Raw genomic sequence first — 26,826 nt, 5'->3', positions numbered from 1 at the left:
TTTTGTGTTTTTGAGTTTTTAAAACCAAACAATGCTATCCTATTGCTATGGCTATTTTCTAGCCAAGTATGAAAGCACACTACTATGCCAGATGAGATGACACCGAGTTATTAAACAAAATAAACGTAAAATAAAAAAGGACAAATGGCAGACTGTGCCTAATTGAAATCCAACCCCTACTAAATTTTCCCACTTCGGTCTTTGCAATGGATATGTGGGTCACTAAGCGCAAAACACAGCGGTCGCAAGTCTCACTACAAATTGCTGACAATTGGCTAGTAGATGCACTGCAGCAAGTACAGCCACCAGCAGATCAACCAGAAATCAAATATATAACGCTACTGTAGGCGTAAGCCGTTTGGATTCTCCTATGGCTATTTTCTAGCCAAGTATGAAAGCACACTACTATGCCAGATGAGATGACGCTGAGTTATTAAACAAAATAAACGTAAAATAAAAAAGGACAAATGGCAGACTGTGCCTAATTGAAATCCAACCCCTACTAAATTTTCCCACTTCGGTCTTTGCAATGGATATGTGCGTCACTAAGCGCAAAACACAGCGGTCGCAAGTCTCACTACAAATTGCTCACAATTGGCTAGTAGATGCACTGCAGCAAGTACAGCCACCAGCAGATCAACCAGAAATCAAATATATAACGCTACTGTAGGCGTAAGCCGTTTGGATTCTCCTATGGCTATTTTCTAGCCAAGTATGAAAGCACACTACTATGCCAGATGAGATGACGCTGAGTTATTAAACAAAATAAACGTAAAATAAAAAAGGACAAATGGCAGACTGTGCCTAATTGAAATCCAACCCCTACTAAATTTTCCCACTTCGGTCTTTGCAATGGATATGTGCGTCACTAAGCGCAAAACACAGCGGTCGCAAGTCTCACTACAAATTGCTGACAATTGGCTAGTAGATGCACTGCAGCAAGTACAGCCACCAGCAGATCAACCAGAAATCAAATATATAACGCTACTGTAGGCGTAAGCCGTTTGGATTCTCCTATGGCTATTTTCTAGCCAAGTATGAAAGCACACTACTATGCCAGATGAGATGACGCTGAGTTATTAAACAAAATAAACGTAAAATAAAAAAGGACAAATGGCAGACTGTGCCTAATTGAAATCCAACCCCTACTAAATTTTCCCACTTCGGTCTTTGCAATGGATATGTGCGTCACTAAGCGCAAAACACAGCGGTCGCAAGTCTCACTACAAATTGCTCACAATTGGCTAGTAGATGCACTGCAGCAAGTACAGCCACCAGCAGATCAACCAGAAATCAAATATATAACGCTACTGTAGGCGTAAGCCGTTTGGATTCTCCTATGGCTATTTTCTAGCCAAGTATGAAAGCACACTACTATGCCAGATGAGATGACGCTGAGTTATTAAACAAAATAAACGTAAAATAAAAAAGGACAAATGGCAGACTGTGCCTAATTGAAATCCAACCCCTACTAAATTTTCCCACTTCGGTCTTTGCAATGGATATGTGCGTCACTAAGCGCAAAACACAGCGGTCGCAAGTCTCACTACAAATTGCTCACAATTGGCTAGTAGATGCACTGCAGCAAGTACAGCCACCAGCAGATCAACCAGAAATCAAATATATAACGCTACTGTAGGCGTAAGCCGTTTGGATTCTCCTATGGCTATTTTCTAGCCAAGTATGAAAGCACACTACTATGCCAGATGAGATGACACTGAGTTATTAAACAAAATAAACGTAAAATAAAAAAGGAAAAATGGCAGACTGTGCCTAATTGAAATCCAACCCCTACTAAATTTTCCCACTTTGGTGTTTGAGGTGGATATGTGTGCCACTAAGAGCTAAACACAACGGTAGCAAGTCCCCCTGCTAATTCCTCACAAAATGGTACTAGATGCAAATAAAAAAAAAAAAAAGTAGAACGTTATTGTAGCCCTAAGAAGGGCTGTTGGGTTCTTGGAGAATCACTCCTGCCTAACAGTAAGCTAATAGAACACCCTAACGCTTTCCCTGACCAGCAGCAGCTCTCTCCCTAGCGGCATCCAGACACAGAATGATCCGAGCAGCGCGGGCAGCGGCTAGTCTATCCCAGGGTCACCTGATCTGGCCAGCCAACCACTGCTATCGACGTGTAAGGGTACCACGTCATGCTGGGTGGAGTGCAGAGTCTCCTGGCTTGTGACTGGCTCTGTTTCTGGCCGCCAAAAAGCAAAACGGCGGGAGCTGCCATTTTCTCGAGCGGGCGAAGTATTCGTCCGAGCAACGAGCAGTTTCGAGTACGCTAATGCTCGAACGAGCATCAAGCTCGGACGAGCATGTTCGCTCATCTCTAGTACCTAACACTGTCTGCATTTTTGTATGCTCAAAACACAGTTTTTTTCAAATCAACTTAATTTTCACATTATAAATGAATTGACAATTGTTTGACGGGCATTTTGATATATCTATAGTCGTGGGCAAATTGGGCAAGTACAACTGTGTTTTTCATAATGTAGAGGGTTTTTTTACTTCCTTTACTACCTTTTTTTTTACAATTGTTTTACAAGTTTTCCACTGTAACTGGGGAATATAGATGCAGATGTGTGATTAAAGCTGTACTAAGCTCTAGTTAAATGATTGTCCACTTTAAGCACATTACAGAAGATCATTGATTGTGTAATGAAAAGTTATTACATTTTCCATTATCAATTCCTCACTATTTTCTAGATCTCTGCTTGCTGTCCTGCTATAGCTTCTATGTTTACTTCACATGGATAAACACCGGTCTATGGTCATGTGATTTCACACAGGTGTACGGCTCTTTAGCATCACACAGCTTTGATTTCACTGTGTGTTATAATGAGCTGTGCACCTGAGTGACATCACATGACCATGGATAAACAGGAAATAAATTATGAAACTTCCTGTTGCATGACAGCAAGCAGACAATAAGCCAGATCTTGGAAATGCTGAATAATTGATACATAATGGGGCACACTTACTAAGGGTCAGACCATGAACGTTCTTCTGGGTTATAACGGCGTGCACAGGCATTTAAGAAGTGTCAGTGCTGCGATTGTGTCGTAGTTGCGTTGGCTTCCATGAGACAAAAGTTAGCGGGCGAGTCGTCGAGCCAAGCACCGTATTTAACTTTCAATTTGTGTTGCACACCCTATGTTAAAGGTGCACCACAATAAAGATGGTCGGACCTGTGCGGACCTGTGCGGGGAAGGGACAGATTCATGATTTCAGGCGCACTTTCTTACTGAATCACCATTATAGACGGACTATGCACTTTTAGTGAACTACAGTGACCTTGTAAGTAAATGTGCCCCAATATGTATTGGAAAAATAAATAACTTCAACTTTTCATTGCACAAACAATATCAATTATTATGCTGGAATGTGCTTAAAGTGAACAACCCCTAAACACTTTCATACCCGGCATGTGAACACTATGTCAAAAGAGGTTGCAACACTTGCTTGTCCACTATTCACTACATAGTGCTACTTCAGTGCCATCTAGGCGCTTAGGATTAGGAAAACAGACTAGCCCACATTTATCAAAATTAGTGCAGTGTGTACTATGTGCAGTTTACCTGTGGAGTGCGCAGGGTGCTCCAGATTCATCAAAACTGGCGCAAGGTCTTCATGAATCTGACGCCCTCCGCACTGCTCTGGAAGTTTGCACCATTGTTTTTTTTTGGTGCACTTTGTTCATGCAGTATAATTATGGTGCAGACAGAAATGTGGCTCACGTCAGTAATAAATCTGGTGCAAACTCTTACTGAGCACTTACACGCCCCTTGTGCACATTTGTCTTGTCAGACACAGTGCAGCCCCGTCACAAAACTGGCGCAGACACTTTATAAATACATGTAGAAGCAGTTTGCAAGTTCTTTTCAGTGCAAAGTCAGACAGAAAACTGTTGCAAATGCTTTAAGAAATGTGGACCACTGTCTTTATTCACAACACCAAACCTGCCCAAATTCTGTGTCGCTGTTCTTGAAGAAAGTATCAAAATAAATGGGGGGGGGGGGTGCTGCAGTTACTCAGCTCAGCCACTACACAAAGAATACCTATTGTACTCCCATTGATCCCTTAGTAGCCCCAACTAAAGGGTTATTATTCACTAAAATGAATAGAATTTATTTTAATTGAGCTTTATTAGTTATATTTTTATCAGTTTACTTTAGGATTGCTTGAAGATTTATGATACAGTTAGTAACCCCAGCGATCAATGTATAAACTTGTATAGAAATGATAAAACACTGTGGCTTTGCAAATGACAGAATGGCTTATTGGCATATTCCCTTTATTGTCTCCCTAGTGTACGTTATTTATGGGTGTGACAGGTCTATCGATGAGGACCCTACTAAGGAAGGTCGGTACTGTGCTCCACAGTTAATACAGTTAATAGAGAAATCAATGTACATTTCCAAGCTAAGTGCCAGATTGAACAGACAAGAAGTAAGAGCCCTTCTGTCATGTAAGTGCATGTAATCCCTTCTCACAAGATCAATATGTTTCTGCATTCCATAATCCAATTATTCCTCTCATAGGCCCCTAAAATGGCTTGTTGACTTTTCTACATCATTTACGGTTGTCGTAAAAAATGCTTAAATACTTGGGCTTTAAAGTGGTTGTTTCCTACAGATAACTGTTTTTTGAAAAAGAAAAAAAGAGCCTGATTAATGGCTGCAGTAGGAAGTACAATTTGTCCTGTCGAAAAATAAGCCCCATACGGCTGTGTAAATGTAAAACTTTGTCGCTACTAAATGGAAACACAAAACAAAAAAGCAGTTTTCATTATTTTTTTAAGTAAAAATTTCTGATGTAATATATCTCAATATTTACAGACAACAAGTAATCCATATGGCCCATGTTTTGAAAGTCTATCTAACAGGGATGTCATCATAGCCGTGGGCACAGTGGGGGGATTTATTAGGACTGGGCGCATTGGGGGGGCATTTATGACGACTTTCAAATGGAAAACTGGTGGACATTTTTTCCCCTTGCTCCACCTCTTGCTCCTTACTTATGTGTTAGTGCCACAATTTTGGTGGTTTTCCACCACTCACAACTTATTCTTTTTTTGGGAGCTAAATTGTGGAACCGCTTGTGAATCCGACACTTTTCGACAACTAGTGAAGAAATCAGCTCTAACCTGCACAAGGATCCAGGCTCAAGCTATATCAAATGGGCTAGGCTATGGCGTCCCCAGCACTCCCCCCTTCCCCCCCTCTTGGCATTAGGGTGGCGTTGGGGGATAAAAGCTGGCCAACAAGCCCTGATAAATTTCTCCCGATGGGTACATCTTGTATGAAGTTTTCTCTTTTTACCCAATTTTGTGTGCGAAAAATAAAAAATCAGTGGACAGCAATAATTTACCTGCAACAAATTTGGTCTCCATTAAACTATATCCACTTAATAGAAAAATAGAAACTATTAAGTGTTGGGAACACATTGATTGTTTTGATGTAAGCCAAAACCAATGGATTTGTTCCAGAACTGAATTAAGCCATGTGTTGGTCCCTTCTATCAGACCCCTGTTTCTGCTAACCTACAATGATAGTGTAACATGCAGTATGTTAAAATGTAAAGGTCATTTATAATGAAGATGTGGAATATCATCTTTACAATGTTCTGTTACTTTAATTTTACTGAAAATGTCATGAATGTTCGATTAAAGGTTATTCATTGTTTTCCATTTGTACAAGGGCTAGAATTACTTTTGTTATGACACCATAGGATATAAATTACAGAAAAATAACTTCATTATTTATATGTCTTTTTTTGAAGGTTTATTTGTTGAATGAAGACTAAATTCACAAAGAGTATGTGCCTACTGCGTATAGTACAGAAAATCTCCAAATCTCTATGTGCTGTATGAAATGGCCTCTCATATATTAAAGTATATATTATAGTATTAGAATTGTATATACCTACTGTTATATTGTGATGAACAGTTCTCATTATCAGGAAGAATACAGAAATTGGGGAGATGTATTAAGCCAATTTTTTCAGACTTCAGATGTAATTTGCACCAGAAGATGCTATCCTCCACATTTAACTTTTAGACCCGTTTTCAACACTTTTCCGCCTTGTCTGACTAAGGGGACATGGCCTGTGAAAATGGGGTGTGGTCTCATGAAAAGACATGTCTCATGTTCTGTTCTAAAGTAGAACAGAACAGTTTTATACTGCACCAGATTTTAACATCACAGTAATAAAAGTGGTGCAGCGAAACAATAATTGCAACATCCCTAGGTGCGCTGATGTCACAGTGCTTGGTATGGGGAGAGGAGGGCTCTCTTACAGCTGGGCAGGTCTCCAGCAGATGTTGTGTGCAAGAAATATGGAGGGAGAGGCTGATGTACTGGTTCTCCATGGGTCAACCCCTGAGTGTCTGTAAGATAAGTCCCTAGGTAATTAATGGGGAAGCCTGTGGTGGTAGACAGCCTTATCCAGGCATCAGACGGAGGAAATGTTGTGCAAATCAACTCACGGTTCTTTATTGAACAACAGGTAGCAGGCAACGGCCAAAGTGGTCCAGCAGCAGATTTAGATTCTGATACTGGAGGGATCGTGGAGAGTGGTCCGCAGGATGAGGCACTAGCCTGATGGTATATGCAGGCTGGGGTAATTGAGATGGAGCTGTGTTCAAACTGTGAAGGCTGCAGCTCTGGGTTAGAGACTCCTGGCTCAGTTCCTGGGATTGGTTTTCCATGACTGCAGTAAAGGTGTGTTGTGCACCCTCTGTCTCAGTCTCAGTCAGACTCCTGTAGTCTGGACTAGACCATGTGCTCCCCCATCACACTCCAGTTTACAATACAGCCAAATGTTTACAAAGTTGCATAATGTTATCTGTTTTTGCACCAACTGAGACTGCTCCACATTGTTACATCTCCTTTATTGTATTGTTGAAAGTGTTTCCATATATCTTGTTGGATAGCATCTTACACCCATTTAACCATTTCGTTTCCAGGCAGAATCTATAGCTGCTATTACATAATGGCCAGGTTCTTGAACCTTCATAGAGGGTTTACAACTCCCCCCTAACAGCTCCTGACCTGGAGAGGGCACCATTCGCAACTACCAGCCTGCCTATGTATGGGCAGGGGTGTTGCATAATGTTACCTGTTTTCGCATGGACGGAGTCCACTCCACATTGTTACATATCCCTCATTGTATTGTTTAAAGTGTTTCTATAAATCTTGTCGTAAATCAGGTCTGTGCGAGATCTGTTGGTTTTGGCAGACATTGGGCCAGATGTATCACTTATTTTTTCTGTTATTTTTGCACCTTTTCATATTGTCACACTGTTTTTGCACAAGTTTTGCGACTAAACACCAATCTATCTGTGCAGCAAAAGTAACCATGTTTTCCTCATTTATCCTACCAATCCAGATGTTTTTCTGCGTCATTCATCATTAGCAACTTCATTTAGGTGCAATTTAGGCGTAAAAACACTCCAGGTTGAAGGTGGCGGAAACTGAGAAGCAAGCACTGACCTCTTCGGCAGAGCCATGTATCCCCAGCAGCAGAGCTCAGCAGACACTACTTGCAGCCTCTGTTATGGTTCATGACCTTCTATTTACAAACAATCTGCAAAAGCAGCAGCTCAGAGCAGGATAGAAGAGACGTGAGTAGGAGCTTGCAGATAGTACAGAGAAGTGTCCCCCGTGTAGCAGGATGACCACACTGGTGTCTGAGGAGGAATACTACCCAGAATTACAGGGGGAGCAGGAGATCAGCACTGGAGGATCCCCTCCAGGAGAAGCCACTGCTGAGGAGATCACTGGGTGCAGCTTATCACACACCTGGGTTCTGCTGTAAGGGCCAGTCTCATACCGTGGTGTGGGAGAGAAGCAGAGAGGAGCTTGTAGGAGGATCACATGTAAGTGCCAAAGTGTCTATATTGCGCCAAAGTGCAAGTAAAGTAAAAAGAGGCAGGAACTCAACTCATCACAGATTGTTGTAGCTTGTGATAATTGTTGCACCAGAATAAAGGCACAACACTGAGACTTGAGTGCAGAACAGTGATACATCTTGCCCATTGTGTATATATAGTAGTTAGTTTTTGACCCCTTATTTCCAACACTAGTTTTCAGCTTAATGACATGATTCGATTTTTAGAATCTGACATGTGTCACGATAATTGGTTATAACTTGATTTCTTGTGACACATTGGGGCACATTTACTAAGGGCCCGATTCGCGTTTTCCCGATGTGTTCCCCGAATATTTCCGATTTGCGCCGTTTTCCCCTAAATTGCCCCGGGATTGTGGCGCACGGGTTTGAATTTTGTCGCGCGCGCACCAGCTTCCGTGCGCCACAAATAGGGGGTGTGGTTTTCGAGCAACCCGAATTATTCGGACAAGCCCCTGAATTTAAAAACCGAATTGTGTCGCAAGACGTGCACTCAGATACACCGGGCTGAAGGAGGTGAAAGTCAGGGCATTTTTCTTTTGCTTAGGATCCTACTTGGAGAATGTTGCTTTTGAAAAGCAAGAAGCCCCACTTAAAGGGATTGGTCTGCAGCTATGTTCCATACACAAGCCCAACTTAAAGGGATAGGTCTGCAGCTATGTTCCATCCACAAGCACCACTTAAAGGGATGGGTCTGCAGCTATGTTCCATACACAAGCCCCACTTAAAGGGATGGGTCTGCAGCTATGTTCCATACACAAGCCCCACTTAAAGGGATGGGTCTGCAGCTATGTTCCATACACAAGCACCACTTAAAGGGATGGGTCTGCAGCTATGTTCCATACACAAGCACCACTTAAAGGGATGGGTCTGCAGCTATGTTCCATACACAAGCACCACTTAAAGGGATGGGTCTGCAGCTATGTTCCATACACAAGCCCCACTTAAAGGGATGGGTCTGCAGCTATGTTCCATACACAAGCACCACTTAAAGGGATGGGTCTGCAGCTATGTTCCATACACAAGCACCACTTAAAGGGATGGGTCTGCAGCTATGTTCCATACACAAGCACCACTTAAAGGGATGGGTCTGCAGCTATGTTCCATACACAAGCACCACTTAAAGGGATGGGTCTGCAGCTATGTTCCATACACAAGCACCACTTAAAGGGATGGGTCTGCAGCTATGTTCCATCCACAAGCCCCACTTAAAGGGATGGGTCTGCAGCTATGTTCCATCCACAAGCACCACTTAAAGGGATGGGTCTGCAGCTATGTTCCATACACAAGCCCAACTTAAAGGGATAGGTCTGCAGCTATGTTCCATCCACAAGCCCCACTTAAAGGGATGGGTCTGCAGCTATGTTCCATACACAAGCCCCACTTAAAGGGATGGGTCTGCAGCTATGTTCCATACACAAGCCCCACTTAAAGGGATGGGTCTGCAGCTATGTTCCATACACAAGCACCACTTAAAGGGATGGGTCTGCAGCTATGTTCCATACACAAGCCCCACTTAAAGGGATGGGTCTGCAGCTATGTTCCATACACAAGCACAACTTAAAGGGATGGGTCTGCAGCTATGTTCCATACACAAGCACCACTTAAAGGGATGGGTCTGCAGCTATGTTCCATACACAAGCCCCACTTAAAGGGATGGGTCTGCAGCTATGTTCCATACACAAGCACAACTTAAAGGGATGGGTCTGCAGCTATGTTCCATACACAAGCACAACTTAAAGGGATGGGTCTGCAGCTATGTTCCATACACAAGCACAACTTAAAGGGATGGGTCTGCAGCTATGCTCTCTCCTCCTGGCACATTTAAAGGTGTTTTGTGTGATGTATGTGCATTACACCCTGCTCCTATCTCCTGATGAGTGATATAAGTGCTTGTCAAAAGTGAATAAGGATGCAAAACACTGCTTTTGCTTAACATAGGCATCACTTGCCTCCGATGAGCACATAAGAATTAATAATCATTCCTTATCAGAATGTTCCCTGTCCCCAATGGGGCTCACAATCAAAAAAACCTGCAAGTATGTTTTTGAGCGTGGGATGAAACCGGAGGACCTGGAGGAAAACAACACAAACATGGAGAGAACTGCAAACTCTGTGCAGATGTTGACCTGGATGGGACTTGAACCGAGGTCCCCAGTGCTGCAGGGCTGTAATGCTAACTAATGAGCCACCATGCCACCCAGCATACATTGCTCTTGTGGAGGCTGCATAGTGGAAAGATGTATATTTATTTGTAAAGCTTTATGTAATTTACAGACGCAATATAAATAAAAATTATTATCTTGGTAACTGTTGCCAGAGTTTACTCCTTGATTTAAAGTTTGAGCATCAGATGGAGCCAAAAGGCCGGCCGCCGTCTGCAACTATGTGCCAATGTATACACAAAGGTCACACGTCAGGGGCTTTAGTGACATATACGCTGAGCCTAGACCAAGAATATGGTGTGAACCAAGCAAAATACACCAAGCTGCCCACATCATGTAAGTTATCTTTAGCCAAAGTGTCTGTGTCCCTGTACTCCCACCCACCAGTGTTTATGTCACCATACCCCCCCCCACCAGTGTTTATGTCACCATACACCCCCACCAGTGTTTATGTCACCATCCCCCCCCCCACCAGTGTTTATGTCACCATCCCCCCCCACCAGTGTTTATTTCACCATCCCCCCCCCCCCACACCAGTGTTTATGTCACCATCCCCCCCCACCTCCACCAGTGTGTTGCTGCCCCTGTTTTATTCTTGAGGTAAACGTAATAAACAGTCTTTTTGAGGTCCAAAAAAATAATTTATTCAAGCATTGTTTTAAAATCACATTACATTTATTTCAATTCAGACATCAACGAAAAATAATGATACCTTCATAAATACATCTCATGCTATTGATTTACAGCAATTTTACAAACACCGTTGCCTGTTTTGGGGATAATCATGGTAAAAAGACAACTTTACTAACACCATTGCCTGTTTTGGGGGATAATCATGGTAAAAAGACAACTTTACAAACACCGTTGCCTGTTTTGGGGATAATCATGGTAAAAAGACAACTTTAATAACACCGTTGCCTGTTTTGGGGATAATCATGGTAAAAAGACAACTTTACAAACACCGTTGCCTGTTTTGGCGGATAATCATGGAAAAAAGACAACTTTAATAACACCGTTGCCTGTTTTGGGGATAATCATGGTAAAAAGACAACTTTACAAACACCGTTGCCTGTTTTGGGGATAATCATGGTAAAAAGACAACTTTAATAACACCGTTGCCTGTTTTGGGGATAATCATGGTAAAAAGACAACTTTCCAAACACCGTTGCCTGTTTTGGGGATAATCATGGAAAAAAGACAACTTTAATAACACCGTTGCCTGTTTTGGGGATAATCATGGTAAAAAGACAACTTTCCAAACACCGTTGCCTGTTTTGGGGGATAATCATGGTAAAAAGACAACTTTAATAACACCGTTGCCTGTTTTGGGGATAATCATGGTAAAAAGACAACTTTCCAAACACCGTTGCCTGTTTTGGGGGATAATCATGGTAAAAAGACAACTTTAATAACACCGTTGCCTGTTTTGGGGGATAATCATGGTAAAAAGACAACTTTACTAACACCGTTGCCTGTTTTGGGGGATAATCATGGTAAAAAGACAACTTTACAAACACCGTTGCCTGTTTTGGGGATAATCATGGTAAAAAGACAACTTTCCAAACACCGTTGCCTGTTTTGGGGGATAATCATGGTAAAAAGACAACTTTAATAACACCGTTGCCTGTTTTGGGGATAATCATGGTAAAAAGACAACTTTACAAACACCGTTGCCTGTTTTGGGGATAATCATGGTAAAAAGACAACTTTACTAAAACCGTTGCCTGTTTTGGGGGATAATCATGGTAAAAAGACAACTTTACAAACACCGTTGCCTGTTTTGGGGGATAATCATGGTAAAAAGACAACTTTAATAACACCGTTGCCTGTTTTGGGGGATAATCATGGTAAAAAGACAACTTTAATAACACCGTTGCCTGTTTTGGGGATAATCATGGTAAAAAGACAACTTTACAAACACCGTTGCCTGTTTTGGCGGATAATCATGGAAAAAAGACAACTTTAATAACACCGTTGCCTGTTTTGGGGATAATCATGGTAAAAAGACAACTTTCCAAACACCGTTGCCTGTTTTGGGGGATAATCATGGTAAAAAGACAACTTTAATAACACCGTTGCCTGTTTTGGGGGATAATCATGGTAAAAAGACAACTTTACAAACACCGTTGCCTGTTTTGGGGGATAATCATGGTAAAAAGACAACTTTACTAACACCGTTGCCTGTTTTGGGGATAATCATGGTAAAAAGACAACTTTACAAACACCGTTGCCTGTTTTGGGGATAATCATGGTAAAAAGACAACTTTACAAACACCGTTGCCTGTTTTGGGGGATAATCATGGTAAAAAGACAACTTTAATAACACCGTTGCCTGTTTTGGGGGATAATCATGGTAAAAAGACAACTTTAATAACACCGTTGCCTGTTTTGGGGATAATCATGGTAAAAAGACAACTTTAATAACACCGTTGCCTGTTTTGGGGGATAATCATGGTAAAAAGACAACTTTACAAACACCGTTGCCTGTTTTGGCGGATAATCATGGAAAAAAGACAACTTTAATAACACCGTTGCCTGTTTTGGGGATAATCATGGTAAAAAGACAACTTTACAAACACCGTTGCCTGTTTTGGGGATAATCATGGTAAAAAGACAACTTTCCAAACACCGTTGCCTGTTTTGGGGGATAATCATGGTAAAAAGACAACTTTAATAACACCGTTGCCTGTTTTGGGGGATAATCATGGTAAAAAGACAACTTTACAAACACCGTTGCCTGTTTTGGGGGATAATCATGGTAAAAAGACAACTTTACTAACACCGTTGCCTGTTTTGGGGGATAATCATGGTAAAAAGACAACTTTACAAACACCGTTGCCTGTTTTGGGGATAATCATGGTAAAAAGACAACTTTACAAACACCGTTGCCTGTTTTGGGGGATAATCATGGTAAAAAGACAACTTTAATAACACCGTTGCCTGTTTTGGGGATAATCATGGTAAAAAGACAACTTTACAAACACCGTTGCCTGTTTTGGGGATAATCATGGTAAAAAGACAACTTTAATAACACCGTTGCCTGTTTTGGCGGATAATCATGGTAAAAAGGTAATTTTTTTTTTTTTTTTTTGGGTCAAACATTTTTTGTTTTTTTTATTTTTTTTAAAACATTTTTATATTTTTTTTTTTGTTTTGTTTTTTTAATTTTTTTTACATTTTTAATTTTTTTTAAAACAAAAACTTTTAAAATAAAATAAAAAAAAAAAGGTTAACAACAAACTTAAGAACGAGGAGGGTGGAACAACCTTTCGAAATGGGCCATCAGAATGTCCATCTTTCGGTTGAGCAGCTCCATTTCATGGAGGAGCTGCTCACCGATGGACACCTGAAGACCCTCGGCCACTGCTGTGGTGGCTACCTCTGGTGGCTGGACCTCTTCATGTGGGTCTTCCACCGGTTCCAGCACCAGGGTAACCATCTCCTCCTCCGGAGCCACAGCAAGATCCTGTAAAAAAAAAACAAAAAAATATAAATTAATTATAATTACAAATTAATTTGTATATATTAAATTTTCAACATCTTAGATTCCTAAAAAGATGCCAGTCTTTACCTCTTGGCCAGGTGGCACAGGGCTTGGTGGAGGGGGAGAGTCGTCCCCAACATCCACCACAACAGCAGCAGCAACAGAAGCAGAAGAAGAGGCCCCTTCTACGGCCGGTGCCCTCTCCCGTCCGGCTAGAAAGAAAAAGAGAAATCATCAAAAAATGCACAGACATGTCATTACTTAGAGAACCAAGTTGTATCTTCTAACCTTTTGCAGAGCGGTTCCGGCTTCGGACACGCTCCAAAAAACGCTCCTCACGGACCTTTATGTCCGAGAACCGCTTCTGCAACTGCCGGACGGAATGGTAGCGGCCGTATTTCTCGAGCAGATGGGCTTGGACCTGCTCCATGATTTTGGTCTTTGCTTTATAGCTACCAGTCTCACGGAGCAGGTCGTAGCCCCGCTCGTCGCAGATGGTTATCAAAGCGACGAGCTCTGCTCGATCAAAAGGGGCGCTCTTCTTCTGCTTTCTCTTGCCGCTGCTGGTGCCTGCCTGGCTTTCATCTGTAAAATACAAGAATGCAAGATATTTGTTTTTTTTAACAATATTAAATTCAAAAATTATTTATGATAGATTTGTTTCAAAGATTTGCATTGGGTTTACCCTGATCTTGTTGTGCTCGGAATTTGTGTTGCCTATCACATGTCTGGTGTCTTCGACCTTCTTCTCATGGTGTGTTTTCATAGTCTTTGCATTGTGTATTAACCCCTTAAGGACGCAGCCATTTTACAGCTTAAGGCTACATTCACACGACTGTATGGGGGACGTATATACGGCCGATATACGTCCCCCATAGACGGCAATGGGCGCATGGCGCACTACGGGAGCGGTACGGTGCAGCACACGTGCGGCACCGTACCGCTTCGTACCCCAGAAAAAGATAGGACCAGTCCTATCTTTCTCCGTAGTACGGCGCCGTGCACCATTACTTCCTATATAGAGGGGCGGGGGGGAGCTGCGCTCACCTCCTCCTCCTCTCCCCGTGCACTGCCGTTGCCCGCTACGGTACGGTACGGGCGGGCAACAGCAGTGTCAATCTAGCCTAAGGCTCAGCCCGATTTTTGGGATTGTGATATGGTTTGATTTATATGGTTATAACTTTTGAACACTTTTACTAATCTAAACGATTCCACACATCTTGTACTTAATTTTATTGGTAAATGTTGTCTGTAATTTTTTGCTTTGATTTCCCATAAAAATGTCACAAATGGGAGTTTTGGGATAAATGTGACCTTGTCAAAATTTAGAATCATTGCATTTTCCTCCAGATGATTTTCAACCTAAATAAGTTGCAGAATAACATTTCCAATCGTCTTATTTACATTTGCATTAATTAAAAAAATGTCTCGATAATTAATTTTGATGTTGCGCAGCTTACAAATATATATATTTTTTGTTAAATTGGAAATTTTGTGGATAAATAGTGTTTTCACTGAATTGTAATATTTTTCGCATCTAAACCCCATATATAACAAACCCATTTTAAAATCTGCACCCCTCATGATATCAGAAGCAGCATTTACGAAGATTGTTAACTCCTTGAGATCTTCCTAGTAATTTAATCCAAATGGTTGTGAAATTTTGAATGGTCAATTTTTGTTGCTTATATGTTCATTTAGGCCGAAAATTTACACATTTAAAAAAGAGAAAAAGCAAAAACACACCCTAAAATGTGTTCAACAATTTCTCCAGAGTGCAGAGACCCCCCACATGTGGACATTACTTGTGTTATGGGGGCACAGCGAGGCACAGAAGGGAAGGAGCACCCTGCAGCTGCAAGGATTTTAGTTTTCTCGTTGCCCCCTTTTGAAGGCTATTAAATTTTTCCTTTTAAGTTATTTGGGCCATGTGACGGCATTTTTTTTTGCGAGATGAGATGCTTTTTCCAGTGTTACCATTTTGTGTTTGCTATCTCCTATTGTAGTAAATTTTAAACTTGTTTTGAGGTCATGAGTAGAAAAGAATCAATTCTGTACTGGATTAGTTAACCATAAATTTTTGTTTTGCAACGTATAGCCTAATAATCCTGTTATCTTTATTCTATGGGTTGATACGATTACGGGGATACCAGACATGAATATTTTTTCTTATGTTTTAAAAAATTTGCAAAAAAAAATGCTAATGTGTTGTAAAATCTCTCATTTTTGTATCGGCGTCTTCAAAGTGGCATACACAGCTGGTTGATGGCTTGTTTTTTGAGGGACATGTTCTACTTTGCAACAGTATCATTCTGGACTACATATGTTTTGTTGATCACTTTGTATTGCATTTTTAGTGGGATATAATAGTTAAAATCCGAATTTTTGGTGGGTTTGTAATTTTTTGATTTATGGCGTTCATCATATGGGTCCAATAGTTATTTAGTTTTATTCTATGGATTGTTACGGACGCGGTGATACTATATATGTGGGGTTTGTGTTATTGATTTTGACTTTTTTGTGCGTAATTTGTATCTTTATATTTTTTGGGCCTTATGGCCAGTTTTATTGATTTGTTAATTTTTTTTTTCATTAAAAACATTTACTTTTCCTTTTTTTTTTCTTGATCCACCACGGGACATGACCAAGCAATCATCTGATTGCTTGGTCATGATAATACCCTGCAATACTCATGTATTGCAGAGTATTAGCAGTGTCTGCCTATGCAGATGCATAGGCTGACACTTTGCCTTTAAGATGACGTCACAGACGCCATCTTAAAGGCCCTGCCTTCAGGCTTCTCTGGGGTCCCGATCGGACCCCAGAGGTGCCATAGCAGCGATTGGCGCACCCCAAAACATCGCTGGGGCGCCGATAGTGGGGTAAAGAACCCCGGAAGGCATGTTAAATGGTGCGGTCGCGTCATTTAACGGAATAAACAACCACGATTGGAGCCCACTCCGACCGCGGGTGTTAGCTGTGGATGTCATCGGTAGATTAACGCTGACATCCCGCAACCCCCGATGGCGGTTTGGCTCCTGTGCAGAGCTGAACCGGCATCATCTCAGTGCAGTACAGCTACCGTGCAGAGCGCTAAGGGCTTCAACTAAATGCATGTGTATTAGCCAAAAACGGAATCACACGGTGCAGTTGGACAGCGCTAGTCCTGCGTTTAAAAGTGCATGGTTTTGGGCCTAAAAAAAAAAAAAAAGTGTGTCCATTGTAACGCACGTGATTGCTTAACCAGTAGATGCCTTTCAAGGCATATGAAAATGTGTCCAGCCCAGGGTGCGCCCCCATTGCGCTAGCACTGCACTTCAAAGCGTAGCTAGTGACGCATGCGCCCATGACCTTATACTTTGATGTAAATGTTTATATTTTGGTGATGACACATAAAAACCTATTTTGCTGTAAAACTCATTTTTTCATTTTCTTTTATGTAATAATGTGATTTTGAATAGAAAACACCCTAATTGAAAACTCTGTGTGAACATTGCATTTCTAGGTTTATTTTGGAGTTATATAAAATGTATTGAGCGCTTTACCTGAGGATGTGGCCATCTTGCTTTTCGAAAGGTTGTTCCCTCCTCGTTCACGACAATATAGATCTACGTGAAGGGATTAGAAGTTATGATGTTAAACTCATGTAATTCTGACGATGCGATCCCCCTGCAACATGTGCTGTGCCATTAGCTTGTGTTTCTTCACTGTCCTTTACATTGCCCTGTATATCCACCCTTCTTATCTCTCTTTTTGGCCTTTTTCCACTCTTTTTGCCTAGTTTTGGGTGTATTTTATGTTGTTGTGGGTACTTACAATTCTCAGTATTGTTCCCTGGCTGCTGTGCACGGTATCTGCTGTAGTTGCAGGTGTGGCTTCTATTTATGACGCTGCTGCTGGCGTCAGATTTTCAATATTTTCGCGCCACAATCCGCCGTGCATGCGCCACAAATACAAGGATAGAACCAGGGAAATGGCGAAAGCGCGCGACACAATATGACGTGCCGTGCGCCTAAATTTGAATAGCGCGCGACACAACGGGGACGCGCATAATTAAGCGCGAAAACACAGGGGGGGGAAACTCCCGTGCGACAGTATTCAAACCGCGACACAAAAGTGTCGCATGAGTAAACTGATTGCTATTATGCTTGTAGGAACAAGGTAAAGGTGTGTGCGACACAATTTAGGGAAAAAATATAAAATGGTTTCCAAAACAAAAACAAAATGGAGAGAGTTAGGAGTCGAGGGTTTTGAAGGAGAGTGGAAAATTTGACTGGTGATCGTGCACAATAAATCCATTGAAATTTTGCTAAAAGGTAAGTACATGTTCAATTCTAAATTTGCAAAAAGGCTTGATTTTTGAAAAAATAACAATCCAATTTGTAAAACAGGAGTGGAGATTTGTGGTAATAAGAAGACAAACACTCGTCAAAAAAGCTTTTGCAAAGGTAAGTCACACTTTAACATGCAAATTTTAAAACAATTTAAACAAATTGGAAGAGAGGCCCAGGAAAAACTATAAATGTGTTTAGTATTTACCACAAATTGGGATTAAACAAATTTGTAGTGTAAGTTAAAATTACTCACAAAGTAACAGACCTTATCTGACCAATCTGCCAATATGAGCATAAAAAATTACATATTCCATATTCTTTCTTCTAGGACAATGGATATGCTTCCGATCGTCTACGTGGCCATTCAAAATGACCGCATCATGGCTAGACAGCGCAGACGGAGGCAGAGGAGGCGTCCTCGAGTGTTCCGTCCTCGTGTGTCCTTTGCAGATTTTACGGACGCGGAGGTGTATCAGCAGTTTCGGCTGGATAGAGCTTCAATCCTAAGCCTCTATGAGAAGCTTGAAGTAGCCATCGGGGCAAAAACCGGACGGTCACATGCAGTGCCTGGACTCACCAAGATGGTCTCGGCCATCTATTATATGGCGAACGCGTCCTTCCAGCACTGCATTGCTGAGCGTTTTGGTTTTTCGCAACCAACCTTCAGCCGTTTTTTCCACGAGGTAGTGGATGAGCTGTTTAAGCTCTGTACACAGTACATCTCCTTCCCCAAAACTGCTGATGCCATCCGGAGGACGCAAGCGGAGTTTGAGCAAGTAGCGGGGATGCCCAAAGTGATTGGGTTAATCGACTGCACACATGTGGCGTTGGTGCCTCCTGCGGCCGATGAATATCAGTACCGCAATAGAAAAATGTTTCGCTCGATTAATGTGCAGGTCACCGTTGACTCAAACAACATCATAACTAATGTGGTCGCAAAGTACCCTGGGTCGACACACGATTCCTTTATCTTTGATAACTGTGCCCTCAATTGCCGGCTCCAGAGTGAATTGTACAGGGACGCCTTTCTGCTTGGTAAGTGAATGTGAATGCTCTTTCAATTACTAAACACTTAAAATGTGGTCATGCTCCATAAGGTGTGTCTTTAATTATGCTTTTCATAAACTGTGATGAGTTTTGTTTACAGTTTTGCATTTTTTTAACAAAAGTTTGCAAAATGTAAACAAAAATGTTAACACACACAAATGAAAAAAAAAAAAAAAAGGCTAAAAAAATTAAACAAAACACATTCTCAGCATATGAAATTAATTGGCCAAAACCGGCGTTAAGAGAGAGTGAACAAAGGAAAAAAAAGTGCGGGGTTAAGCCTAATTTACAAATACATACTGAGGGGTATCAGTTACAAACACCTACTTTGTCCATGGACATGTGACTGAACTGGTAAACATCACAATCTAAAGGGGTTTACCCACAAAATAAAGTTTAGCCCTATCCACTGGATAGGACCTAACTCCATGATCAGTGCTGAGACCCCCACATATTGCATAAACAATGTAGCCCTCGCCGCTCAGTCAGACTAATGGAGCAGATGGCTGAACATGACTGTTTTGCTCAATTAATCTCTATGGAGGTGAGTGATCTTGCCGAGCACAGCGCTCACCAATCTCTGTCAGCTCCATAGAGATTAATGGAGCTGAATGGGCATGCACGGCCATCTGCTCCATTAGTCATTTTTGCAGTCTGTGGGGGTCTCAGCACTGATCATGAAGTTAGGCACTATCTCATGGATACGGCTTAACTTTCGTTTGTTGGAAAACCCCTTTAACTACCATCATGTTTTGAGAAAAATATTGTTGAAAAAGAAGACATCCCCAAATGCAAATAACTTGCATTATTGGCACTGATAAACCAAGCAGATTCCAAGCAAAAAACGGATATTGTGAGGATAATCCAAAAATGTCAGTCTAAGCTCAGACTAAGGCTCCACTCACACTACTGTATGGGGGACATATGTACAGCTGCAAACTTACGGCCATACATATGTCCCCATAGATGGCAATGGCCGCACAGAGCAATATGGTGCAGCACACATGCAACACCGTACATGGGGGGGGGGGGGGGGAAGCTAACACATGTCCTATGTTTCCCTGTGTTACGTGCAGCCCCCATGCATTGCTATGGAGAGCGGTCACCCCTCCTCCTCTCCATTACACGGAGCACACGGACGCCCGGCAGGCAGATGTTTGTGTGAATGCTGCCTCATTTTTTTAATTAAGCTAATTAGCTTTACTTTGTCCTGTTTTTAGGTGATAATGGCTACAAATTATTGCCATGGCTGATGACACCATATTTGCGGCCAAGTACCCCTAAGGAGAGGAGATTCAACCGAGCACATCGAAGAACAAGAAGTGCCATTGAGAGGACCTTTGGAATTCTCAAAAGTCGGTTCCGCTGCCTGGATTTTTCAGGGGGGGCTATGCTCTACAAACCCCCCATTGTGTGCAAGGTCATTATAGTCTGTTGCATGTTCCACAACATTGCGACAGCCAACAGGCTAGAAATTGACCTTGCAACAGATTTGACTGAGCATATAGAGCATCAGGGGGATGTGTCTGCTGAACCCACAAATAGAGCGGGACAACTAAGGCGCAGGCAAGTGACTGAGATTTACTTTTAAAGTGATCTGCCAGTTACCATTTTTTTTTGTTATGCCTTAATGTCTGTAAATTTAGAATTGCATTAAAGTAAATGCAATGTCAAATTGTATCCATGCTTTTCATTCTTTAGTACAATAATTTCAGCTCAGAGGAAGACAAAGTAGATCAAAAATGTATTTGTCATTTTTGATCAAAATAAAGAAAACAAAAATAAATAAAGTAAAAAAAAAAAAAAAAAAAAAGAAAATTACGGTTTGGAAGAACGTGATGAACGACGGACAGGCCCCTTCCCCCTTTTTGCCTGCCGCCGCGTCACCACAGAACTCCCAGATGTGCCCGGTGGATTTGAAGCCGAGGAGCTAAGTTCCTCCTTGACCGAAAGTAGGAACGTGGCTTCAGGGGAAGGGCCCAGGACCACTGGAGAGGGATCCAGTGCACCTGCCAGCGATGGTGCGTAACTGCACCCCGAATCCTGATCAGTTGGAAGCTGAATCGGGGATTCGGGGGCAGGGCTGGCCTGTGTCACTGGATCCCCACCAGTGGGGACCTGGGGTGGGGAGAATGGAGGGACACTCACACTCCCCCCCTGAGCCGCAGTTCCTTGGTGGATGAGGAGTTCCAGAATATTGATGAGAGCTCTGAAATCTCGACTAATAAGCTGGAACCCCTCCTCCATCATCCGGCCATGCCTTCGGAGTTCCTGCTGAATTAGGCCCATCGCTTCCAGGCTTTTATCCATATAGCTGGAAAATATGCCAAGTGTGATGGGCCTATCTTCAGCAGGAACCGCTTCAGGAGCCTCATCCCCACTGGACCCACCAAGTGATACGACTGCAGGAGGAGTGGCTGGCGAAGCACATGGAGGTCCGGGTGCAGCCTCATTTGCTGGTGGTGGTGCAGCCTGCGGTGCCGTGGGTGGAGCAGCCCTCCCTGTTGATAAAACAAAGTAAATTACAAGTGCTGTAACCTTAAATTAAAAATGATAGCCACACTTAAATGGAAGCTACCTCAACGAATCTACCGAGAAAGGTAGAACAGGTGGGAGGTGAATGTATAGTACATGTTGAAAGCACTTTTTCGAGCTAATCCTCCCATCCACCATTTTTAAATTAAAATCTTTATGGCCCTATTCTGTATTTTTTGATAAGCGGCTACTGGGGCGTGGAGTAGCCGGACATGAGGCAAGATGTCATGCATACTCCACGCCCCAGTAGCCTCACTGCTCCTCCTAACCTGACATCATCGGTGCCCAGCTCCTCATAGCTTGTCTTATGTGAAGGTTTGGGGCACGGGACAGGGGAGTATGCTATGCTCAACTAATACCAAACACGATTCACACTGCCAACAATGTATCCTATAGGCACAGTAATTATAATTTCAACCTAGCTATGCTCACCAACTTATACTATGAACAATTACACTGATGGCAATTTATTTTATATGATTAGACATATGTTCCACAACCCTTTAGGCAACGAGCATGGCCAACAGCCCCCTAGTGCACAAGCATGGCCCCCTACCCCCTTTTTTTTGTGTGTGTTTTTTGTTGTCTTCAAGGACCGGGCCTGCTGGGGACTACTTTGGATTCAGTGGACTCCGACGAGGACCTGTAAATAAATATTGATTAAAATGGCTGACGAGGGTGTGTCTGGCTTTCTTTTAATAAAATATATTTATACAATGATGTGTTTGTGTCATTCTGTATAATTAGCCATAGTAGTGGTGCTGTTTAGTTTTCATGCCTTAGTCATGAGCACTGTCCTTACTTTAAAATGGCCATTTTTGTTTTGGCCAAATTTACAGTAACACAGATTAAATTACCCCGGTACCCACCGCCACCAGGGGTGCCGGGAAGAGCCGGGTACAAACCAGCACCTGGCCATCTAAAGATGGTCAGGTTCTGGTGCTGCTGCAGGCTGTTATTGTTGCGCTGGAATAGCCCCCTAACAGAGGGATATCCAAGATCAGTAATGGCAGGCTGCTGCTGTTTTTTTTTATCTGGCTGATGTTAAAAATCAGGTGAGCCCCACATCATTATATTAAATTTTGTGAAAATTTTCATGACAAAAAAAAAGACGTGGATTCCCCCCAATTTTTAAAACCAGCAAGATACAAAAAGCAGCGGCAGCAGCCTGCCATTAATGAGCTTGGAAAGCACACTGTTAGGGGGCTATTCCAGTGCAACAATAACCGCCTGCAGCCGCCCCAGCACCTGACCATCTTTAGATGGTCAGGTGCTGGTTTGTACCTGGCTCTTCCCAGCACCCCTGGTGGCGGTGGGTACCGGGGTAATTTAATCTGCGTTACTGTAAATTTGGCCCAAACAAAAATGAACATTTTACAATAAGTTCAGGCCTTAGTAATGAGCACTGTCAACTAAACAGCACCACTACTATGGCTAATTATACAGAATGACACAAACACATCATTGTAAAAATATATTTTATAGAAAGAAAACCAGACACACCCTCGTCAGCCATTTAAATCAATATTTATTTACAGGTCCTCGCTGGAGTCCACCAAATCCAAAGTAGTCCACAGCAGGCCCGGTCCTGTAAGACACAGAGAAGGGGGGGGGGGGAAAGAAAGGGGGGGGGCAGGGGGGCCCTGCTCGTTGCCCAGGGGGGGGGGCCCTTGCTCGTTGCCCAGGGGGGGGGGGCCCTTGCTCGTTGCCCAGGGGGGGGGGGGCCCAGCAGGCAAACATATATGCCTAATCCCATAAAATACATTGGTGGCAGTGGCATCGTTGTTGGTATTATTTGGTGAGCAGAGCAGACACACCTGTCCCGTGCCACGAACCTTCAGATATGAGAATGAATGCAATCTGCATAGGTAGACTATGCAGAGCGCAGGCACGTGGCTGTGCAATCTTGGGAACAAAGCCCAAGCTACTGCGCATGCGGAGTACTCCGGCTTCTCGGACAAGAGCGCGCAGCTACGAGGAGCTACGTGCCAATGATGTCAGGTTAGGAGGAGTCAAGAGGCTACTGGGGCGTGGAGTAGCCGCAATGTGTAGCCTCATGTCTGGCTACTCCACGCCCCAGTAGCCGCTTACAAAAAGGATTGCAAAATATTTATTGAAAGTGAAACAAAAGATTAGTATTAGAGACATAAAATAAAAACGTACATACCAAAATCAAGATTATCGGTGTCAAAATCCCCGATCCCTTCAGTTTGATCGGGGTGTATAGTTTTGCTAATCTTCTGCTCCACCCACGACATCCGCATGGCCACACTAGGGCCACCACCCGTCCTCCGAGCTGACTGTTTGTGCTTCGCCAGCTTGGCCTTCAGCCTCCTCCTGCAGTCATACCACTTCTTGCGGACCTCAGGAACAGAACGATATTCCACTCCTGCAAAGTTGAAAACAAATGAAAAAAAAAAAAAAACATTATACAAAGGCCACTCACCTTCAAGATTTAAAATCCAAGTGAGCATAAAAAATTTCAAATAATATTCAAAGTGCAATTTTTACCTAGCCCATTGATCCGCACTGTGATCCCCTGCCAAATGTGGTGTTTGGCTGACAGGGGAATTGAGTCGGCCAGCCGGCCAAAAAGATGATCATAATTTTGTGTCACCTGGAAAAGACAAAAGCCACCAAAAAAAAATAAACATTCATTAAAAACACTCTGGGCGCGTTCACACGTTGCGTTTTGGTTGCGTTTTCATTGCGTTTGGAACGCATATACAACAGCTGATGTGAGGTAATTTGCCTAATTACATTACCGTTTACGTTTGTAAACGCAATGTTAACGCATGCGTTAACAAAGCGCATGCGTTAACGCTTTCTTAACGCGTGCATTAACATCGCGTTTACGATGCGTTTTGTTAACGCATGCGTTAACAGTGATGAAATTAGGCAAATCACCTCTCCTCAGCTGTTGTATATGCGTTTCAAACGCAATGAAAACGCAGGTCAAAACACAACATGTGAACGCGCCCTCTGCAACGGTGGGTAAAGAGTCGAACAGGACACCAACAGTAAAAGTAAGTAAAAAAAATGTAACAATACCTCCTCAACCAATATTTCCGTTTCACGTTCCGTGAAACGTGCCTTCTTTGCCCGGCCAGGCTCCTCCTCATCTTCAGCACCAGAGCCCCCAGTATCCATATCCCCGGCAGCTGGTGGTCTGTGATCCCCAGGAGCAGCGGACGGAGCAGAGGACGGAGCAGCGGATGCTGGGGCCACAGATGTTGGGGGGGCTTGACGATTCTCCGCCTCCATCTCCCGTGCTCCGCGGATGGCATAGTCATACACCTGGGGACACTGCTGCCGGAGTAGCTCCATAAAAATGGCACTGGGAGCATCTGGTGCTGCTGTGGACTGCTCTGGACGCCCAGCCATGATAGATACCAGCTGGGCAATTAGCCTCGCTGTGCACTTTTTATGCAAAAATTTTGTGGCGCAACTCATGCGCCACATTTATCACGCGTGCGACACAATTAGTGAATGGGCGCATATCCCGTTCTAGTCCAAGGGACGCACTTTTTATGCATTCAAATTCGAACTTAGTAAATGTGCCCCATTGTACACTTTAAAGTGATGCGTTTTGCATTTTGTTCTGAAAAAAATAACAACTTGGAAAAAATTCAGAAAAATTCGTAATTCTCAAAGTTTTAAATGTATTTACGATATTTACTTGAGTATAAGCTGAGTTTTTCAGCACAAAAATTGTGCTGAAAAACCATAACTCAGCTTATACTCGAGTCTATAAAAAAATTAACAGTGTACACACCTTTCTGACACCCCCGCAGGTCTTCTTCTTGCTTCGGTTGCTCCGGCTCCATCTTCATGTCCGGCAATGTCAGCGATGCACAGGGGGGAGGAGCCTTTCGAACCTGAAGAGCACCCAGAGGACACAAGACGGAGCTGGAGCACCTGAAACAAGAAGAGGACTGCGGGGGCAACGGAAAGGTGAGTACAGTGTTATTTTTTTTTAGAATTTTGGCATGCTTGGGACAGGGGCTGGCTGGCTATTTACTGGGGTTGATGGGCTAACTAATTACTGCAGGGGCTGGCAGGCTATATACTGGGGGAGGGGCTGCTGGCTTTATACTTAGGGCAGGGGCTGGCTGTATATTGGGGGCAGGGGCTGTCTGTATACTGGAGGTCAGAGGCTGGCAGGCTATATACTGGGGATATGAGCTGGCTAGCTAAATACTGGGGGACATGGGGCTGGCTACATACCGGGGGCAGGGGCTGGCTGTATACTGGGGGGCATGGGCTGGTATGTTTTAGTATGAACAACTTTTCAAAGGCATAACTTCTGGAATTTTTTGTTGACAGAGCTGGTTGAGGGCTTAGGGTTTTTCTTTTCAGTGGCACATGTAACTTCTTTTGATCGGTTTTTAGAACATTGATTTTTGAAGTTTTTCTGGGTTTTTTTTTACACCTTAATGTCAAACTGTCCTTAGACAGAAAAAGCCTCATTGGTCAGGCCTAAAACGTAACCTTTATTGGTTTAATATAGAATAGAAAAAATAACCAATTATTTAGTTACACTCAACTATTAAAATTGCATTTTGCTATTATCCTGTATATAGAAACACCGACATGTTTCGCTGGAGCTCCAGCGTCATCAGGGGATTAGTAGCCCCTGATGACGCTGGAGCTCCAGTGAAACATGTCAGGGGGCTCGGGTTTGTATTTTAGTGTCTTGTTTGAGGCTGTTCATTAGTGATATTGCTGCAGAGATCTACTAGTAGGTGAATCTGGCACTTTTGGGAGATAAGATACATAATATACATGCAATTTTAAAAGTTGGGTGTAACTAAATAATTGGTTATTTCATCTATTTTAGTAAACCAATAAAGGTTAAGTTTTAGGCCTGACCAACAAGGCTTTTTCTGTCCTAGGACAGTTTGTAATTAAGTGTGTAGTTGCCTTGGCAGTCCTAAAAGGGGAAATCAGTATGTAAATTACTTTGCTTTTTTTTTACGCCATTCACCAAGCAGGTCCAATACTGATTTATATTTATTTTACAGATTAATAAGGACATGATAATACCAAATATGTATGTTTTTTTGTTTTATATTTGTTTTTATATGTAACTGTGGTGATTAGGGAACTTTTATTTATTTTTTATTATAAGAATGATTTTTCCTTTTTTCCCCCTTTTATAACTTACTTATTCCACACTTTGGCTTCAACAAGCATTCGTCTGATCGCTTGTTCAAGGCCTTACACTGCAATACACATGTATTGAAGTATATAATGTAAGTAACTGAGCATGCTGAGCATGCTCACTTAGTTACAGTTGGGTTCTGCCAGGAGGCAGAACACGGCATGCAGAGGAGCCAGCCGCCTC

General features: G+C 42.6%; 3 protein-coding genes across 4 annotated transcripts in view; 1 reads left to right on the top strand and 2 right to left on the bottom strand.

Moving 5' to 3' along the window:
* ARHGAP28 (Rho GTPase activating protein 28) overlaps window positions 1–26,826 on the bottom strand; it is a 179,535-nt gene that overhangs the window by 110,122 nt on the left and 42,587 nt on the right. The window lies entirely within an intron of this gene.
* LOC140134020 (putative nuclease HARBI1) lies at window positions 17,899–20,619 on the top strand. 2 transcript variants are annotated; one of them, XM_072154686.1, is made up of 3 exons: window positions 17,899–18,011; window positions 18,226–18,932; window positions 20,165–20,619. In XM_072154686.1, exons 2-3 carry the CDS (start codon window positions 18,230–18,232, stop codon window positions 20,533–20,535), a joined length of 1,074 nt encoding a protein of 357 aa, XP_072010787.1. In that variant the 5' UTR covers window positions 17,899–18,011; window positions 18,226–18,229; the 3' UTR covers window positions 20,536–20,619. The 2 variants fall into 2 exon arrangements, with proteins under 2 accessions (XP_072010787.1, XP_072010786.1); XM_072154685.1 differs by lacking the exon at window positions 17,899–18,011 and having other exon boundaries at window positions 18,079–18,932.
* LOC140134116 (uncharacterized) lies at window positions 20,763–24,884 on the bottom strand. The gene is made up of 4 exons (XM_072154747.1): window positions 24,531–24,884; window positions 23,991–24,096; window positions 23,647–23,868; window positions 20,763–21,445 (listed from the first exon to the last, which is right to left on the bottom strand). Exons 1-4 carry the CDS (start codon window positions 24,861–24,863, stop codon window positions 20,763–20,765), a joined length of 1,344 nt encoding a protein of 447 aa, XP_072010848.1. The 5' UTR covers window positions 24,864–24,884.

The sequence above is a fragment of the Engystomops pustulosus genome, chromosome 5, assembly GCF_040894005.1.
Source record: "Engystomops pustulosus chromosome 5, aEngPut4.maternal, whole genome shotgun sequence".
Taxonomy (NCBI): Eukaryota; Metazoa; Chordata; class Amphibia; order Anura; family Leptodactylidae; genus Engystomops; species Engystomops pustulosus.
Note: the sequence above shows the minus strand (reverse complement) of the source record. Positions and strands in the feature narration are given on the sequence as shown.

What these genes read in the sequence shown, in the direction of transcription:
- LOC140134116 (XM_072154747.1), bottom strand. Translation starts at nt 24,863, where the DNA reads ATGGCTGGGCGTCCAGAGCAGTCCACAGCAGCACCAGATGCTCCCAGT. An exon ending in AGTGCGGATCAATGGGCTAG is followed by an intron (nt 23,869 to 23,990) that starts GTAAAAATTGCA and finishes TCAACTTTGCAG; the next exon opens with GAGTGGAATATCGTTCTGTT. An exon ending in CACCGATAATCTTGATTTTG is followed by an intron (nt 21,446 to 23,646) that starts GTATGTACGTTT and finishes TTTTATCAACAG; the next exon opens with GGAGGGCTGCTCCACCCACG.
- LOC140134020 (XM_072154685.1), top strand. Translation starts at nt 18,185, where the DNA reads ATGAGCATAAAAAATTACATATTCCATATTCTTTCTTCTAGGACAATG. An exon ending in CAGGGACGCCTTTCTGCTTG is followed by an intron (nt 18,933 to 20,164) that starts GTAAGTGAATGT and finishes TCCTGTTTTTAG; the next exon opens with GTGATAATGGCTACAAATTA.